Source organism: Polistes dominula, unplaced genomic scaffold (genome assembly GCF_049000335.1).
Source record: "Polistes dominula isolate Pdom_NZ unplaced genomic scaffold, Pdom_raw_medaka contig_24, whole genome shotgun sequence".
Lineage (NCBI taxonomy): Eukaryota > Metazoa > Arthropoda > Insecta > Hymenoptera > Vespidae > Polistes > Polistes dominula.
Window position 1 is genome coordinate 6,753,883 of NW_028301150.1, and position 20,391 is coordinate 6,774,273.

A 20,391-nucleotide genomic window follows, 5' to 3' on the forward strand; every position below is an offset into this window, starting at 1 on the left:
TAATATAAAACAGAAAAAAGTATTGTTGCAGACATAATAATATTGTTTATACATATATATATATAATTTCAATAAAATATAATTTAATAATAATATTAATTTAATTAATTTTATTTTGTTCAATTATTATAAATTTATATTTAATTTATATAGTTTATATATAGGTATAATTATATATATTAACATATATAATTTATATTATTAATTTTAATATATAGTTTATATATATATAAGAGATATAGATGGGTAAATAGAGAGTAAAAAAATCAATTGGAATAATGGTATAACAAGGGAAAAATTCATTAAAATTATTTCAAAAGAAACGAACGAAAAAATTCGCAAGCTCGAATTCGTGTTTGATCTAAATGTAAAGAAGGTGAACATAATTTTAACCATACATGACTATTTTTTAGGATCATACATACAAAATGTTTACATTTAAATTCATACCTACTTACGAGTACTATCAGTCGACAGCTTTTATTTCTTTGTATCTTTAAAGGTATAGCTAACATTAGAACCCGAATTTAGCAATTATATGAAATTCCTTCCCGAGGGGAAAATTGATTTAGTATTAAAGAGAACATAAACTATATATAAGAGTAGAATACCGATGGTTAAATGCGATGTATAATACATTTTTGAACGAGATCGAAAGGGGAAAAAAACTTATATGGATCAATATATCAAGATAAAAATAGCTTTTTTATCAGGTTTAAAAGTTAAAGACAATAAATAATTCGCTCGTACAAACACGTTTGATCACATTTTTTCCTTTTTTTCTTTATATATATATATATATATATATATATATATTAACAATTATTTACGAAAGAGATAAAAGAATTATATAAGATTGGATAGAATGATAAAATATTTCGCGTTTTTCTATATTAGAAAATTATCGTGTATACAGAAATAATTAAGATTTTTCTTGCGATTTTTTCTTACTACTTCATTTCTCATTTTTATCAAATAATAGATTATCACAGTAATGTGGGTTGCTTCTCGATAAATATCTTTGTGTTTTTTTCTATCGAACAATATTATTATATACTTATGAAAAGTTATCTGAATTAGATAGAAAGATAAAATATCTTACTATTTCGTTTCGAAATTGAAATAAAATAATAATCTAGCATACAAACAACATTTATTCGCGCTTTTTTTTCCTATCAATATTTTTTATAGTAGTATTATTATAAATTTATTATATATATATAGCAATGCATTATATGTTGCTCATCCCGTTTCTTTGTATTTAATTTTCTTTTACATATATAAAAACAATATTATATAAAGCCTGTAACAATACTTTTTTCTTTTCTTCTTTTTTTCTACATTATTAACTTTCTCGACGAATAACATTAAAGTGAATTTTTTTACGTAGATAATATGTCTGAATCGTAAAAACAAAAAAATAAAAAACATAAAATTCTTATCCTATCATAATTTTTTATAGTAGCATTACTGTAAACGTATTATATATTATATTTTTTCTATAGTAATGTACTATATGTGTGTTGCTCGTCCCGTTTTTTATTATAATATTTTATAACATTTTATATATATAATTTTTTTATATTATAATATTATTATATTTATATAATACTCTAATTAATATTATTAATATTATATAATATATATATAATTATTTGATATTTATAACTATACTTATTACAATATATAAAATTTTCATTTTGGTCAATGAATTATTATCGTCACCGATAGATTTTTCTTAAAATAAATCTACGTTTTGATTATATTCCTAGATTATAGAATTGCAAAAGCTATAAACCTTATTTTTGACTTCACAATACTTTCTGATTTCCTTTTTCTATCTCTTTTCATATTTTTCACTTCCAACTTATCAGTATATTATTTATTAAACGTTTTAATCCAGATAAATCGTGTTCCTCGTGAAACCAGCCCATTTTCTATAATGAAAAAAAAACCCCAAAAATAATGTATTTTGCTTTCGAAAGCGAAATAAATGGAGGACGGATTCACGGGATAACTTGGAAGTTTCTACGCAAAACCAGTCTTTTGCACGATGGGTAGGTAAACCGCGGACACGGTTTGAGACTGGCTTTCACCTTTTTCAAACTCAAAATTAGCACTCTCTGATAAAAAAAATATATATATATATATTTTCTAGAATTGTACGATCGAAGAGTCGTTGTTGCTTTTTTCCCCATTCCCAAGTAAACTCTTTCAATCATTTATTTTTTTGTAACGTTCGATTAGTTTCCTACGAAATTTTTTCGTATAAACGTACCAAGTTTTTTCCCTCGTTTGCAGGAAATGTAATAGCCCTTTTCTCTTTTTTCCTTTTTTTGTTTTTACATGATTCAATGATACAATTTACGATGCTCTACGGGAACAAACAAAAATACCGGAATGATAGGGATAATTAAACATAATGAAATAATATATTACTAAATGATAAATAAAAAAAAATTATATTACAATATAATACTAAATAAAACAATTAAAATGAACTTTTTAATTGTAATAAACATCTATCCCTCCTCCCCCACCTCCCTCTCATAATTCATGACAAAAATAAATACATCCAAAGACGTATTCGTCTTGGATACTTCACGTGTGTGTATATACATATATGTGTGTGTGTGTGTGTGTAAAACTAAGAAAAGAAATTTTATTACAACAAAACGAGATATAATAAAACAATGAAAGAAAAAAAGACGTATGTATTATATTTAAGGTCATACTTGATCCATTATTACGTTTCTATTCCATGCTCGTTTAAACGACATCAAATTGTTGAAAAATAAATCTAGGGGTGGAGGGAAGGAAGAAGGGAGAAACAAAATGGAAGAAGAAATAAATAAAAAGAAAAACGGTGACAATTGATTTCTTCTATTGCATGATTGATTATATTTAATCCTATTGAAATTTATTATTATTATATTATATATTATTTATAATATATTATTATTATTATTGATGTTTCGGTTCTGTTGTTGTTGTTATTGTAATTATTGTTATTATCGCGAAAGAAAAAAGAAAACCTTAAAATTGTTTAAAAAAATAATTAAGAGAGTTCTCTCTCTTACAAATCGAGGGCACCATGCACTTACCTTTCTAACAGATTCTTAGTGAGAGACGTGCGTTTGTTGATGTTTATTAGTATTGTGGGTTGGGTTTAGTGTATGGATGTGATTATCGTCTAAATCTTGCGTCAGAGATAAATAGTTATTACGTTGGTATCTCGTGTCAGGTTTTAACGTTTATACAATATGATTTGTCGAATTAGCCGATCGTTTAAATAAAAATTCATTTACTTGATCGATGTACATCTCGATATTATGGAATAGAATTTATGGTACATTCAGAGTTTTAACACGCTTAACAGTGATTCATCTCTTCTCTCCTTTCCCCTTCTCCTTTCCACCTGTTAACTATACCTGGGATAATTGACAGAAATAATATATACACGAGTACGTGTCGTTTTATTTTTCAAAAACGAGAGAGATTATTATTTATACTTTCTTTTTATATTCAAATATTCAATCGAATAGAAAGTACAAATATAATAATATAATATTATCGTTAGAAAATCATTGTTTATTCGGATTTTTATTTTTGATATAACAAACAGTGCTTATTGTTATAATATATAAATTGTAATATATAACTATAATATATAAATTTTTTTATTATAACTAAAATCGTACGAGTTGTTATTAATTACTACTAAAAACCTATCACCCCCATCACTCCTAGGTTAAATAAAAATGTATCCTGCAATTTGTGCGAAATGTGTATATTTATAAAAAATTATGTGTAAAAAGAAATGCAGTTGAACACCATAAAATGTACAGTATTTATTTCTTAATAAAATAATATCGTTAACCATCCAATTGGTTAAAAATCTCATTCAATACTAAAAATACAATATGATGTTTTATTTTAAAATTGGTTATTTTACTACAATTTGTGCCAGATGTGTTAATGAATAAAAAAATTGTGTGTACAAGTAATAAAATTAAAAATGATTAAATATACATTATTTATTTCTAAATAAAATAACCTATATGGTTAACTGTCCAATTGACTAAAAATCTCATTTAAAATATAATACATAACTCATTTTAAAATTGATTATTTTACCATTCACGATAAAAATAAACATACACAAAATGTCGTTACATTTAATGTTAATATTCGTTTACAAATTAGGATAGCAAAAAGTTTGAAAAATAAAACGGGGCACTCGTGCTTACGCTTACATGGATATGTGTATGTGTATATATGTGTTATAGTAAGTGTAGTATCTATAATAAGATTTGTTGGCGATCAAAGTAAGCGGATCGGCGTGACATGTGGTGTGCGAGCAAAGTTATATGCGAGGTCGTGTGTCTCTCTCGAAGAAATCGAAGTAAAAAGCGAAGGGAGAAGGCGAACTCGAGGACGAAGGGAAGTAACATAGTAACAAACACACACATACGAAGTGGTTTTTAAGCGTTGCACCCGCGCGTGCACTTTCACCAATCGGCGGGCACCTCAACGATTCCTACTTACATTCTCTCTGGATCGTTTCTATTTGCCTTGTATTTGCTCTTTTTATTTTTATTTCTTTCTCTCTCTCTCTCTCTCTCTCTCTCTTTCTTTCTCTTTTTCTTTCTATTTTCATCTCTCTCCATTTTTATTTCTCCTTATGAGACAAAAGTTCCGATTTTAACATATCATTTTTAAATGTTTCTTATAAAATCTAATTATGGGAATATATAATATAATAAAAATCTAAATATGGTTAATATATATAAAAATATTATGGTTATAATATATTATTATTATTATTATTATTATATATATATATATATATATATATATATATATATATATATAAATTAATTATATATATATAAACTATATTATATAATTATTATATTATTAATTATATTATTATACTTATATATGAATTAAAATTAGAATATTTATAAATCCCAATTTTATTTACACAAAATATAATATAATCTCTTGCTATAATTAGGATATTATAATAATTACACTTTTTAATAATTTTATATATTATACGTTGCTATCATTATTATTGCATTAAAAATAAACTATTCAAACCTTATTCCATTATAAAATATATATATATATATATATATATATATATATATATATATATATATATATATATATATAAAGTACAAATAAAATTAAAAAAAAAAAACGTTGAAAAAAATAAAAATAAAATAATTCAATAAAAATATTTTTTGTTTGAAAGATCATTAAAAGTTATGTGTTATATAAATATTTCTTAAATTAAAAAATAAAAACGAAGAAAATATTTGGATACAACGTTTCAATTGAAACACCATGTGGATTAGAAGGGAAAGAAAAAGAAAAAATGATTGGGTGGAGACATAAAGTATAAAATTATATTAGTATGTTATATATATACTATAGTTATTCGTGTTTTCTTATTTTTGTACAAACATTGAACAGAGAAGAGAAAGAACCGCAAATACACCCTGTTTCGTGGTAAAATCGTTTATGTCCGTCTTCCTCGTGTTACGTTAGTCGAGCATAAACGTGCACATATGTGTGCGTTTATATGTACGCATATGTGCGTGCGTACAATAATTCCGAAGATTGATCCTTTTATTTACTTCTTTAATTCTAATTGTTTCGCGCGTGACAAGTATAAATAAAGTTTAAGTTTAAACGAGAAGTCAACGAATTATAATTGCTCACAGTATTGGTTAGAAATAAACGAAAAAAACTAAACGATGTTGACATAGAAAAGAAAGGAACGTGTGCTTACGTAGAAAAAGATTATTTCATTTCTATTCGCAACTATTTTCTATGATGATGATTATTTTTGCTTTTTGTTCACTTAATCTTTCTACCTTATATATTTCCATCTTTAACGCGATAGAAATGTATTTAAGTAGAACGTTGTACGTTTTTTTGTAATATTTGATATGCAAACATGTGTGTAGGCGTGTGTGTTAATGTGCCGAGTAGTACATTCACATAAAGAGTCAGATATAATTTCATACATCGTCAATTCTTATAACATACTCGACCTACTCTCTTTTGCATACGAATACGTTAGATGTTTTATATATAAATTAATTAATATTAAACTATTAATTATATATATATATATATATATATAATATTTATGGTATATGTGATATTAATTATTTAAAACAAATTACAAAAAAATCTACCCACATACACATACACACACCCAAACTTATTAATTATAACACTTATCAAATTCAAATTTTCCACTTATAATTAGCTGATAAAAATAAACCAATTAAAATATGACACGTACGTATGATACGTAATGGCGTGAAAAAAGCGGGAAAATTCGAATTTGGTAGGAACCGTTCTCAGGACCGTTTTTATTATAACGTACGTAATGTTTGACGCATACACACGTATGACGCGTATATAGGAGACCGGATTGTCCGGAGGACAGGTTGCGGATTATGTAAGAACCGCTTTTACGGCTCCTTGCGTTCTCCGGAGCACAGAGAACGAAAGTAAGTACTACTACTACTTGTGCGAACGTGATCTACGTGTTGGAGAAAGGGACGATTCACGGAATCGAGTACGATATATCGAGAGATCGAATATATTTCCCTCACCCCCGCAACCCTCAATTCCTACACTTCTCTCTCTCTCTCTCTCTCTCTCTCTCTCTCTCTCTCTCTATATATATATATATATATATATATATATTTGTGTGCGTATAAGTATATAGAGGTTTTATAAGCGTGTATTTGTATTTGTATTTGTGTTTGTGTGTGTAACCTCCTCTTCTTCTGGTGTCCTTCGTATCTTTATAATTTATATAAGACATCTGGTAAGAACGGGAAATACCGATTTTTTTAACTCGATCTCGGTTTGCTTTTGTCGTACTCGGCTATTATATGACGACAACCGCACCTATCATGGTGCACAAAATAAATACTTTAGAATAAGAGAAATACTACTTGACGAGGAAAAAAAGAATAACAACCGACTTCCGACGATGTTTTAAAACTTCGTTTGAAAGATTAAAAAAAAACTGTCGTTGTTAGGGTTTTGCGACGTTAATAACGTCTCTACCTCTCTGAATTATTATGTCATTTCTTTTCTAAGAGAAATTATATTTTATAGGTAATATATATACGAGAAAGAAAAGGATAATTATATATATATTATATATGTAGAAAGAGAGAGAGAGAGAGAGAGAGAGAGAGAATATTCGTGGGCGGTTCATTTTGACGATTCATAATGATCGATCAAATGGTTGGTTGGTTGGTTGGTTGGTCGGTTGCCCGCGTTAAAATGGGTCGCGTGGCTCGTATTATCTTTTTCTTTTAAACTTTTATTATCTCGTTTCTTTTTTATTTTTTTTTTAAATTTTTTTTTTCTGTTTCATTCGTCGTATCGTAACACTCTTATAAAGTAAGACTTTAAAACCAACTTGTACTGGTATGATGAAGAAATTCGGAGATGAAAAGATCCGAGACTCGATATGCTTCTGGCAATCCTCGATCTGACAAAGTCTCTCGGCAAGGTAACATTGAGAATAGGGATAACGTATTACGTGTATTATTCGCATACATATTTAAATATATATATATATATATATATATATAACGTATGTGTGTGTTTGTGTATGTATATTTACAGGTTGGTTCAAACGTTACAAATTAGTTTCGCAAAATATAATTATGGTAATATATCAAATTTATTTTCAAAATTATTTAATTTAATTTGAATAATTTTTAACATATATATTAGATTATAATAATTTTTAATAATATTTTGAATTAATTAAATTTTTACAGGTTGGTTCAAACGTTATAAATTATTTTCACAAAATACAATTGTAGTAATATATCAAATTTATTATAAAAATAATTTAATTTAATTTTAATAATTTTTATTATATATGTATATATTAAATTACAATAATTTTTAATAATATTTTTAATATTATATATATATTTTTTTTTCTTGTAATCGTTTAAGCTCCAAATAAAAATGACGACAAAATTAATGAACAAAAATTGTCAATAAAAATAATAAATTAACTTTTTTTTTCAAAAAACGAACTATCTATTGATATTCATTAATTATAAATAATTCGTAATAGTTACTATGAATTGACTATAAATATTCTTTTTATATTTATATTCTATATATACCATATAAGTGTATAAATATAAAATGTATACCACACATATAATGGTATTATATACTGTTAGTGAAGGCTTCAAACTCGTCAGTTGATTACGATAGCCTTCGATGTTGTATACATATACATATATAATGTATCCTTTCATTCGTACTTCTTACAAAGCTTGGATATACTATAGAAATTCTAACTGTTCATCGATTACAATGACACAACGAGTTCATCCCAGTTCATTAGAGAAGAATCACATACGTATATATATAAAAGAACGATAAATGATATAACTTTTTTTTTCTTCTAACACCATCATTACTCTCTTACAATCGTATTAGTTATTGCAAAATATCAAACGATCGTTTTTCGATTCGTTTTACAAAGGATAATCGCGTGAAATTATTTATGACATGTTATAAACGTCATTTTTCATTTTATTTTTCACTAGACACTGCGGAACAAATTTGACAAATTTTCTTGACCCCTTTTGTTTTTTTTTTCTTTTTTTAATTTTTTTTTTCGTAATATTTTTTTTATTTTCATATTTTTCGTATATCTCGTATACGATAGTGATTGCATCACAATTGCAATCTATTATGCTTACGTCCAAATCCTAATACGTGCGTAATCGTAAATTATGTGGCTCCTTTTTAAAAACAAAAAAAAACAAGAAAGAGAAAGAGAAAGAGAGAGGAAAAGAGAGTAAAAGCCCTGACATTTGATGCGTCGAAAGTCAACGTCCGATTGCAACGTTGAGTAAAAGTCAAAAAAAAAAGGATAAAAAAAAACACATCCATCGAACGTTAGACTAAACTGTTATATAAGATGTCCCAGGAACTCGTTAATGTCGGATGTTACGTTTAAAACATTCAATTAAATACGATCTAATTCATTTTCTTCCATATATATAAACGATTTACAGATTTTTAAATATTAGAGAAACATTAAATGTATAATATATAAGAAATTAATTTTTTGTATTAAGGTACGTATTAGATTTTTAATTTATTTATTGTTTTACTGTTTCAATTTCAGAATCGAAAAACGATTCTTCTAATTAATAATTAATAATATTAAATATACCACTTAAATTAATATTTTTTCAATAATTTTATATTAATGTATAATTAATATATAATATAATTTTTTATTATAATATATAATAATATATTTTATATATATATTTAAATTATACAAAGCTCCAGATATAATAAATGGTACAAGGTAGTGGTAGCGGAAGGGTTACCAAAATATTTGGAAGGCAAGTGGAGTGAAGAGAGGAAGAGAAGAGTGGTGAGATTCAGACTAGGGAATAAGATGTGGGAAGGGAGATACTGGGAGGAGGAGGAGAGGAGACGATGCAGGGTGTGCGGATGGGAGAGAGAGACGTAGGAGCATTTGTTGGAAGGTTGCATCATAACGATAGGTGAGGAGGATGGGAGAGGAATAGAAGAGAAGATAAAAGGGGTTTTTTCGATGAGAGTGGAATAGGGGAAGAATGGATGAAGATGGTTGATAGTATAAGAGAGGGGAAGGAGGGACAAGGTTGGGAGTGAGGGAGGTAGAAGCGCGGGTGTGGGACGAGTGGAGGGGGAAATGAGGAAGGGAGAAGTGAGGGAGAGAGTAGTGTTAAAATAGGTTAAGGATATAATTTTAAAAGGAGTGTAACCCTTCGGGGAAGCAGTAAAAATGTATCTATATATATATTTAAATTATAATAAATTTATTGTAATATATAATATAATATATTAATTAATTGTATATATTATTATATAATTAATATATAAATTATTAAAAATATAGTATATAATATTAATAATTATATTAATATTTGAAATAAATTTAAATTAATTTTTGAATTTTAATTTTTTTTTAATTTAAAATTAATATTTTTCAATAATTTTATTAATTCATTGTTTTTCTTGAACTTGTAGAAAAAAAGACAACACTCACAATTTTAGCAAAAATATGTAAAATTGCGAGAAATGAATTAGGCCAGTTGTTAAAAGCTGTATGTATTTTTTAATTTTTGTTTCGTTTGTAATTAACCCTTTGATTGCTATAAACGTATATATACTTTCAATTAAAGCAATCCGTGTAAATTAAGAACGCACATATGCGCTTATCCATTTTCATTAACTTTACCTGTCTTCAAATTCTTCTCTTTTATCAATATGGTTTCACATTATCAAAAAAATCAATCCAATCCTAAACAATTGCAATAGTTAAACACGTTAACCCCACTGAAAAGGTTTCAAAAAAGGGGTTGGTTAAATGGAATATAAATCGAATTTATTATACTAACATAATACGTGTGATAAATTTGTACACTGGGCGCGGTGAAAAAAAGTGTTTTGAACAAAATGTCATTGACATTTTGGTGCGTGCCAAGTTAACAACAAGCAAACGAGAAATTGTGTTGGATTACACGAGTTGCTCGCGTTAAACGTTTCATAATCGAAAGCACAGAAAACGTTCGGGGGGACCTACCATACGATTATAGGCCATTTACATAACGAAAGAGGTATTGCTATCTCTTCCAGCCAATCGTATAACTTTATTTCTTTCTTTCTTTCCTTCTTGGTTGCTTTCTTTGCTTTCTTTTACGTCCCGAACGAGTCAAAGATGCAAGAGAGGAAACTGGAAATAAATTATTGCAAGGTGTTTTTGCTATCCTTTTTTTATATTTTTTTTTATTATTTTTATTTTTATTTCTTTCTCTGTTACTGAGTGAGTGAGTCTTCGTTTCGAGTTGAACATGATTTTGACAAATAAGGGCGAAATTAAATTATGACGTCCTTTTCGGTCATACTATATATCTCTTTGAAGTATATACATCTTTTTAAGTATATATATATATGTTACTGTGAAAGATCGAAATTGGAAAATGTATAATAATTCACATAGTGAATGTCAACACGTATCAAATATGTGTCCAGTGGAAGACCGAATATTTAGGCTCATTAATGTTTCAGATATACATCAAGTGACTATTTAAATATTTATATAAAAAAAATGATAATATTGTCAATATTGATTACTTTTGATTACATTTAATTCGTTTACACTGACATTTGTTTTATCAATAAAGCCACGTGGATCATTTGTAACCGGTGGTATAGTATCTTTTTTTGTTTATATTTAATCTTAAAATAGTGAAGTTCTACTATTAATTATGTCAAATTTGTAGGACAATCAACTCGTTAAATACATTTGTTTATAATATTTAAAACAATAGATATTTAAATGATATGAAACATTTTCTTTAAAAACTGGATTATGTATATACATAAATTATATGACATGTTATATACGTATACGTATTTTTATATGTACTGTTACGTTACAGATTTTGCAGATAACGATTATATTCCCACGAAAAACTTGTAACGGTGACCAAGTAAGACAACAGTATGTGTATGTATGTATGTTAGTGAAAAGGCACCTACAATCTTTTTTTAAAATCGAAACCTTCCATCTTACATCATAATAATTAAACAGTTATTATTTAATCTCACGTATTACGGAGAGATATCTTAGTAAGTTTAAAGTATTCTCGTAAAATCGAAATGTTACGTTCTCCTCCTTCGACGACTCGTTTCATCGATATATCGATACCCAAGTAGCGGCCCAGATTCGTGTTATTATATTTCTCACCTACATACGAGCCAGTTTCATTTGCACAATCTCTATAGGATCGTCTAAAATATATTCATTATTGATTATATATTCCATAATGAATATATAATGAATATATATTATAATATTATATTATATATTCATGTATATTACGAAATGATATATATACATATACATAGAAATGATTGACTTTTCGGCCTATCCTATAAAAAGAGATTTAATGTCTTTTTAATATTAAATACACATGTATTCAATATTTTTCAATATTTTGTGCTACTAGGGAAATTTATTAATCCTTTGCACTCGAGAGGTGAGTCTCGCTCACCAAACTATTCAGCGCTACAAATCCAGAGGCAACTCTCGTTCACCACTTTGTTTGGTGCGGAAATTCGATGCGATTTACAAGAGTACTGGTCACGGAATGATATCAGTTACATTCCTCTTTATTCAAACAAATTTACCAGAGATAGATTTAGCCAGATTTTTTGGTTGCATCATCTAAAAACAATCCGAGCAAAAGATGCAGGTCTAAGAACACGTTTACAGATAATAAGCTGCTTTCTTGACTATATAAATTCTAAACTTCTGAAGTACTTTACACTGGGAGAAGAAATTTGTGTGGATGAGTCTACTATCAAATTCAAAAGTTGAATTTTCTTTATTACTTAAAACCCGAAAAAACAACTAAATGGGGTATTAGAGTTTACACAATGGCAGACTCAAATATTGGATATATCTGTAATATTTTTCCTTATTACGGAAGTTTTACCACGGAGAAATTTATAAAATCACTAAACAACAGAGAGAACAGCCGCTTAATCACTTGCGGTATGTGAAAATCTTTATTTCGTTAATTGACTAGAGATTTTCGTCAGACACGTGTTTGAGCTTCGACTTCAACCTCCAATTCCGAAAACATCTGCCTAAATGGAAAGCTGCATAACATTCTAACAGGAGTTAGGAAGAATTGCAAAGTCTACTCTTAAAGAAATAACCCCGGCAAAAGATTTCAAACAACATACTATTGTGATACTTGTCCCGAAAAGCCGAGCATGCATCTCGGCAATTGTTACATGAAATATCATACAAAGCAAAATTACAAAGACTAATGTTTAAGAAATTATCTTCGTAAAGATGTAACGATATATTAAATATTAAAATATACAAATTTTATCCTTTCATTTTTGTGTGAAATGATTTTAAGTTGGTGGTGAGAAATTCACCAAAAATGCTGTGAAACGGTCTGGAGTTGCTGGTTCGCCGCGCGAAAAACGGTCTCGAATGCAAAGGGTTAAAACTTTTTTACTAACATCCGTATGGGGTCTTCTATATACCATATAAATATTAAATAGTTTTTTTTTGAACACCCTATATATAAAACTCGTGTATAATGATTATTCTAATACAAATAAATTGTATTAGAGCATTAAAATAATTATTAATAAATCGAAAAAAATGTATATTGCAATTTAGTTTACTTTGAAAGTCATCACTGTGCAGGAGCGTTAAAATAATTACATTAAAATGCAAAAATGCTAATATTATAAAGCTATAATCTTAAATTCTATTAATTAGGTGAATTATTTCCGTTATGCGCATGCGCAACGTTCGGAAAGTCATATAAACAACATAGATACTTGCATAGATGACAACGTGCCAATCTGAAGGTGAATTTCGAAGAGGATGGTACTCCGATCATATACTTGGTGTTTTTAAACAATAATACACATTTCTTTCGATTAATTAATAATTATTTTAATACTCTAATGCACTCTACTTATATTAGAATAAATATTATACACGATTTATATATAATAAATATATTTTTGACAATATATGTATATATATCGAATCGTTTATTATCAAAAAATAAATAGTCATAAGAATCATTTTTAAAGAAATTTATTGCAAATATGAAACGTACCATATTGATGTACGTATGATATTTACGTATGAACTAAAAATATAATACGATGTAAAAAAAATCAAAAGAAAAATAATTCGAAGATGAAATTTAATTCCTCATCGAACAACTTCGAAAGGTTCGTATTTTACTATTAGAAAAATTTACGATGGTAAAAGATAATTGAATAGAAAAAGAAAAGTGAATAATATATATTGCACGAAGTAAGAATATTTTGTAACAGAAAGAGATGAATAAATATGTCTCTATACGAGTATACGTATGTATATTCGTATATGTGTTAACGTATGTACGTTCACATATCTTGAATCGTGACGTACGAACGTAGAATCTCGATCAATATTGCATCCTACCTCTTCTTTTTCTTTTTCTTCTTGTTAAATTCTCAGATCCTCTTCACGAACCCTACTCTCTTTCCCTCTCTCTCACTACTCGAACACGTGTTTTTTCCAAACTTCTGCTGCACGAGCTACATTGTTATATACCCAAGGATATATTTCTCGCGTCAGTACGAAATCCTATTATTTATACATCGACCACGAAACCACCCATTCAAGATCTCCTACCTTTCCCATCTCACCCCACCACCCCCCGTTTTCCACAAAGAATACCGCATACTGTGTTGTGTTGTGGTTTGTATGATTCACGACGTTGTGGTTGCTGCTTTATAAGGGACAAGGTATCTACACTACGTATTTGGTACGTTATTTTTATTTATTTTCTTCCTTCCTTCCTTCATTTCTTTTTTTCTCTTCTTCTTTTTTTTAAAGACCACACATTCAAATGCTTTCGATCATTATAATATATGTGTATATTATTTTATTTACTTGCAATTTTGTAATTTTTGTTCTTCTGTTATTTAAGATTATTAAATTAATTAAAAACGAATTAACAAATCGTATTGATTGAAAAAATCAATATATTTTTAGTAAATATATTAATCAGTATATTTTTTATTTGTTAACATTAAATTTATACATTATATTTTTTTATTTTCTGCTTATTTGTTTGTTATTTAAAAATGTTATTTTATTTTTTCCTTCAAAAACAGCAAAATATTAAACTACTATCGATTGTACCAACGATATTCGTTTATAATTTCATTCTTTTTTTTTTGTTTATTTTCTATTTTCAATTGAGAAGGATTATTAAATCCAATTAAACGTGACACCCCGATTATTCTTTTAATTGATAATAAATAAACATTATTTATTTATTTATTTTCTTCGAATATCGTATATCTATTAAAAACTACAGTTAATCATTTATACATTATACATATAACTCGTGTATAATAATAATAATAATAATAATAATAATAATAATAATAATAATAATTATTATTATTATTATTATTATTATTATTATTATTATTATTATTATTATTATTATTAATTCCAATTCATAATATTGAATAATACTTTATATTAGATAATTATCATATTAGCTAAAAGATATCGATGGTACCTCTAATTGAATTTCATTTTTACTTGAATATTAAGTATTAGAGATTAGAAAGAGAGAGAGAGAGAGAGAGACAGACAGAGAGAGAGAAAGAAAGATTATGTTTAGACAATGCATTATTGCATTTGCAATGATACCGCAGGCAGATAATAAACGTCGAACTTTTACTTCCTGCACCGTGCACGAAATTTATGTACGTCGCAATAATACAATACGGTCATGAATGTACATACATACATACATGTATACACATATACGTATATGCATATATACATACGTATACATTTATAGATACCAAAGATACTTACATACGTGTATTACTTTCTCGTTTAAACGAAGGAAAGGAACGTAATGCACGTTTGAATTGCATTTTGTAGTAGGTGTTCGTTTATCGAAAGGTATACATACAATATATATATATATATATATATATATATATATATGTATGTGAATAGGTCAGTTTCTATGCTTGGACATTCGGATAACTCGTTGATTCCAATAAGAATATAAATACTCTTTGGTATTTCCATTTATTTGTAATCCAACGACTATTTATTTTTCTTTTTTTTTTTGTTTCTTTCCTTATTTTCATTCTTTTTCCTTTTTTATTTTTTTTTATTTTTTTTATTTTTTTTCATAGTTGTATATCTAGTTTAACGCCATATAGAGGATACAGGTATGTTTGAGTTTTTATTTTAGTAAGTCGAGTTTAATTTATATTTTATCTCTATATATCTTTATTCTTTCACTTCGATTCTGGTTACGTCACTTATTTGTAGCCTCGCAGTTATTTTTCAATGTGTGTGTTCTTTTTTTACCTTTTTTTCTTTTTCATTTTTGTTTACAACAGTGTTTCCAATTAAAACACCATATTAAGATATCAACGAGTTAAATTTTTCTATTGTTTTTGGTAGTCTCAGCATGTATTGTAATACTTTTTTTCTTTTTTTTCTATCGATTTTCGATCTCTTTCTATTCAGATCGTTACATCAGTTGATCGTTTTAATAAAAAAAATTTCTAAGATGTTCTGCGCGAGCGATCGCACGTAACTTCTTCCGCATATTTTTAATGAATTAGAATGAAGAAGAATAAATAAGAAGAAAAAAACAGAAGAAGAAAAAGAAGAAAAAGAAGAATAGTAAGAAGCATTATTAAATCAGTTTAATTTGTAAGAAAGTTAGAAAATCAAATTCATTCTACTGAATCATCTAAACCATAAACCTACCTATATATATATTTTAATATGTTACGAATATATATTATATTATTTTATATTATATTACATTATATTAATTTATTATATTATTTTAAATTGTATTATATTTTATTTTATATATTACATTATATTATATTATATTACTATAAACACATTATTATATACTATAATATTTGTATGAATTAATTAGGAATATTATATAATAATATATTATTATATGTATATGTCTATATAATGTGTATACATAATGTAAAATAGATTCCAATTGAAATATTTATTTATGATTTCCGATTTGAAAAAAAAGAATTAATAAGTAAGAGGTAATCACACAACACATACACATATAGAAAGGGAATATAATTAATAATACTTTTATGTCGTTTAGATAGCTCATTGGCTTTCAATAGAACACGTTGTTCTACATAAAGCACGTTCCACTTGTATGTAATACGAGAATTATCGAAGACATCGACACCTAGAGTGTTCGATAGAAATTCCATTCTTTGCTTCTCAAGGACAATATTATGTCGTAGAAATTATTATTAAAATAAAAAGAGAAAGAGAAAGAGAAAGATTGAAAGAGAAAGAGAAAGAGAAAGATAGAAAGATTGAAAGAGAAAGAGAAAGAGAAAGATGTAATTAAAGTGAACGGTATTTTCTGTTACAGATTCACTTGCATTTTTTGTCCTTCGTAAAAAATCTGGGCCGCCCGTCGTTATACAACTGAACTTATAGTGCTTTTTTTCGTTTTTTTTTTACGTATAAACCCACGTATGTGTGCACGTATTCTTTTATTTGTATGAATTGATGACCGTGCTTCTCGCAAAAAACACGAATCCAACATCTCGTTGTAAAACGTAAGTAGAAAACCTTGATCAAAAATCTTCATTCGTTTACTCAAATGTATAGATAATATAATATAATAATAATAATAATAATATTTAAAAATAAGATAAATCGAAAGATTGATATAAACATATCAATATTTATTTGATATATTTAATAGATAATATTATATTTAAATGATAATAATATAATAAACAGTATTATTTGTCTAATAAATATTAGAAAAATATATTTAAATCTAAATATTAATATTTATTTGACAAATATTATTTAAATCTAAAGAATAATATATTTATTAACAAAGGAAGATAATTAATTCGAAAAATGATATTTATTAAAATACAAAAATAATATTTATAAATACAAATTTTTTTTTTGTTAGATGTGTCTGATTGATTTTCAATGAACCTTTTAAATCGTTTTGATTGTATACGACCCACGTAAAAAATATAGCTCAAATATTAAATGAAACTTGAATGGAAAGTTCCGTGTTTGTGGGGCATATGCGAACCAATACAACGAAGAATTTGTGTTAGAAGTATAGCCGGTTTAATCGCAATATCTTTTCGAACTACTACATAAATATATATCGGGTTATCCGAAAAAAAATCTACACAAAAATAAAGGAATAATATAATGTTATATATTTTCGATCACAAGATTACCAATTTTTCATCTTTTCGAATTGTTACAAGTGTCATTAAAAAGAAGAAAATGAAAAAAAAAACAAATATGACTTTATTAAATTTGACGACATTTTGTTCGTTACTTGCGAACAAAATAAAAACTTCAAAAAAAGCATATTAGAAAAATAAATTCTAACAACTATAACCCTACAACGAGCAAATAATCAAACGCAACGTGACCAGTGATTTTGTTAAAACGAGGTAATTTTTTTGTTAAAAAAAAAAAAAACAGTGTGATAAAAACGTATTAAACAAAAAGGTACATCGTTAGTTTCTAAGTAAAAGAAAATATTTTTTGTTTGCTTACAATCGATTAAAATCTTTTTCTATATTAATATACATATGCATATATGTTTTGTATTTTTTTGAAATCGATCATTAGACCACTCACAATAAGAAGTGTCATAAGATGAATGATGCAAAAAAAAATAAAGAATAGTTTATAGCTATTTTCCTCGTATATTATTAGGATGAATAAAAAATTCCTGCATTTCTTGTGTTACAAATCGCATTATAAATTGCATAATAAGATTATTTTTTGTAAAATTTATTTTTGTTAAATATTAATTGAAAAACAAAAAATACGCACGAACTTTTCAGATTCACAATAATATTTGAACAAATCCATTACTAATTAATTTTCGTACGATAACGTACAATCGATGAGTAATAAAATAATAATAATAATAATAATAATAATAATAATAATAATAATAATAATAATAATAATAATAATAATAATAATAATAATAATAATAATGATAATAATAATATAATAAAGTGAGAAAAAAGAAGAAAAAGAAAAAAGCACAAAGAAAAGCTTACCTGTTCCTTTGGGAGCCACGTGTAGGCGGTGGGAGTGAATTCCCGGTGACATTGGTAACGTTGACACTGGCATTGCGAGTGTTGCGTTGATCCGCAGAAGTCCTGGGTAATCTAGGACTACCAGCGGTGACGAAGCCCAGAAGGCAAACGGCGATAATTGCCGCCTCTCTCATACTCGCTAAGAAACCCTCGACCTCGTTCAATTGCTTTAGATAGAAATAGATAGAGATAGAAATAGAAAGAGAAATATTAAAAAAAAAAAAAAAATAGAAAGAGAAAAATAGAGAGAAAGTTTATCGTCACTTAATTTCCTGAGAAGAAAAACACTTTGAACAAACTCTGTCTATTTTTTCCTTTTTTTGAATTGTCACAACTTTAAATAAATATATATCCAATCGTAGATAATATTTTTCGATATTGAATATTATAATATTAGAATAATATGGAAAAAGATTAAAGAAATTGGAGGAGTTGGAAGATGAAATCCAGGTGGTAGTTTGATGAACGGGGTGCAATTTCGGATTGATTCGGGGTTGAAAGGATAAAACTATTATTTATCTCTATTACAAAAAAAAAAAAAACACTTTGATTAATTAACGTTATTCACTTCAATTAATTACACGTTTGTATACACTTTTGTTTTTATCTTCGTATTTGATCTCTTCGATGATTATTATCGAATCACTCACGTAAAGATCGATTAGGATCAAGAACCTCCTCTATAAGAGGAGGATGATCGGATTGATGTACGCGAAACGCCGGAATCACTTCGGGTATCTTTGCCAGTTTATTTTCTATTGAATTTTTATACTCTCTTTTTTTTTAATTAACGAAAGAAAGAAAGAAAGAGAGAAAAAGAAAAAATAATCTAATATAAAATCTCGTATTAAAAATGAATAATCCTAAATCGATATTTAATTCTCGTAAAAGAACGACACGTAATGTTATCGACGATTATTTTATAATATTCGAATGTCATTCTACGTAATATTTAAAATTTCGTTTGAAATTTTTATTCTCTTCAATTCTTTTTCTTTTTTGGACAAAACAAAAAAAATCGAATTAATGAACGAATTAATCGATGAATACATGAAGAATATAAAAAATTAAGATTTTGTTTATATAAATAATAACAATAATAAAATAATATACCGATTTAAAAAAAAAACGAACCAACGAATAAACAAACAAATGCAAAAATAAGAAAAACAAAACAAGATATCGGATATAGGTACTCTCGGAACCGTCCGGAAAGACGGCGTCTGGCAAAGTGTCGGGCCCGGTTGCTTTCCGTGTCTCCCTTAGAGTGTATCCGTGGAGAAAGGGGGGAAAGAGGAAGAGAAGGAGGTGGAGGAGGAGGTGGAAAAGGAGGAGGACAAACCTCCTATCCGGGGCTATCGAACGCTCGGGAGAACACGGTGTGCTGCTAACCCAACAGAATGAGTAGTAGTTTGCCGTTCAAACAGAATTGATAAAAGTAAGGGTTATTGCAATACCTTTTTCTTCCCTCTACCGATGCAAGTATTTTGTGTTTTTCTTTTCTTTTTCTTTTTTTGTTATTTTTGTTCACTCTCTTCTTAACCCTTCATAGTATTCTTATTCTTATTCTTATTC

The 20,391-nt window shown here is 27.0% G+C and overlaps 1 protein-coding gene across 1 annotated transcript in view; it reads right to left on the reverse strand.

Annotated features, from left to right (window-relative positions):
- The window catches only part of LOC107066530 (uncharacterized), a 52,033-nt gene extending 32,002 nt beyond the window's left edge, over positions 1 to 20,031 (reverse strand). Inside the window, exon 1 of the mRNA XM_089177593.1 lies at positions 18,778 to 20,031. Within this exon, the coding sequence (XP_089033719.1) occupies positions 18,778 to 18,950 (173 nt within the window). The 5' untranslated portion in view covers positions 18,951 to 20,031. The remainder of the gene's footprint in view (positions 1 to 18,777) is intronic.
- Positions 20,032 to 20,391: the final 360 nt, after the last annotated feature.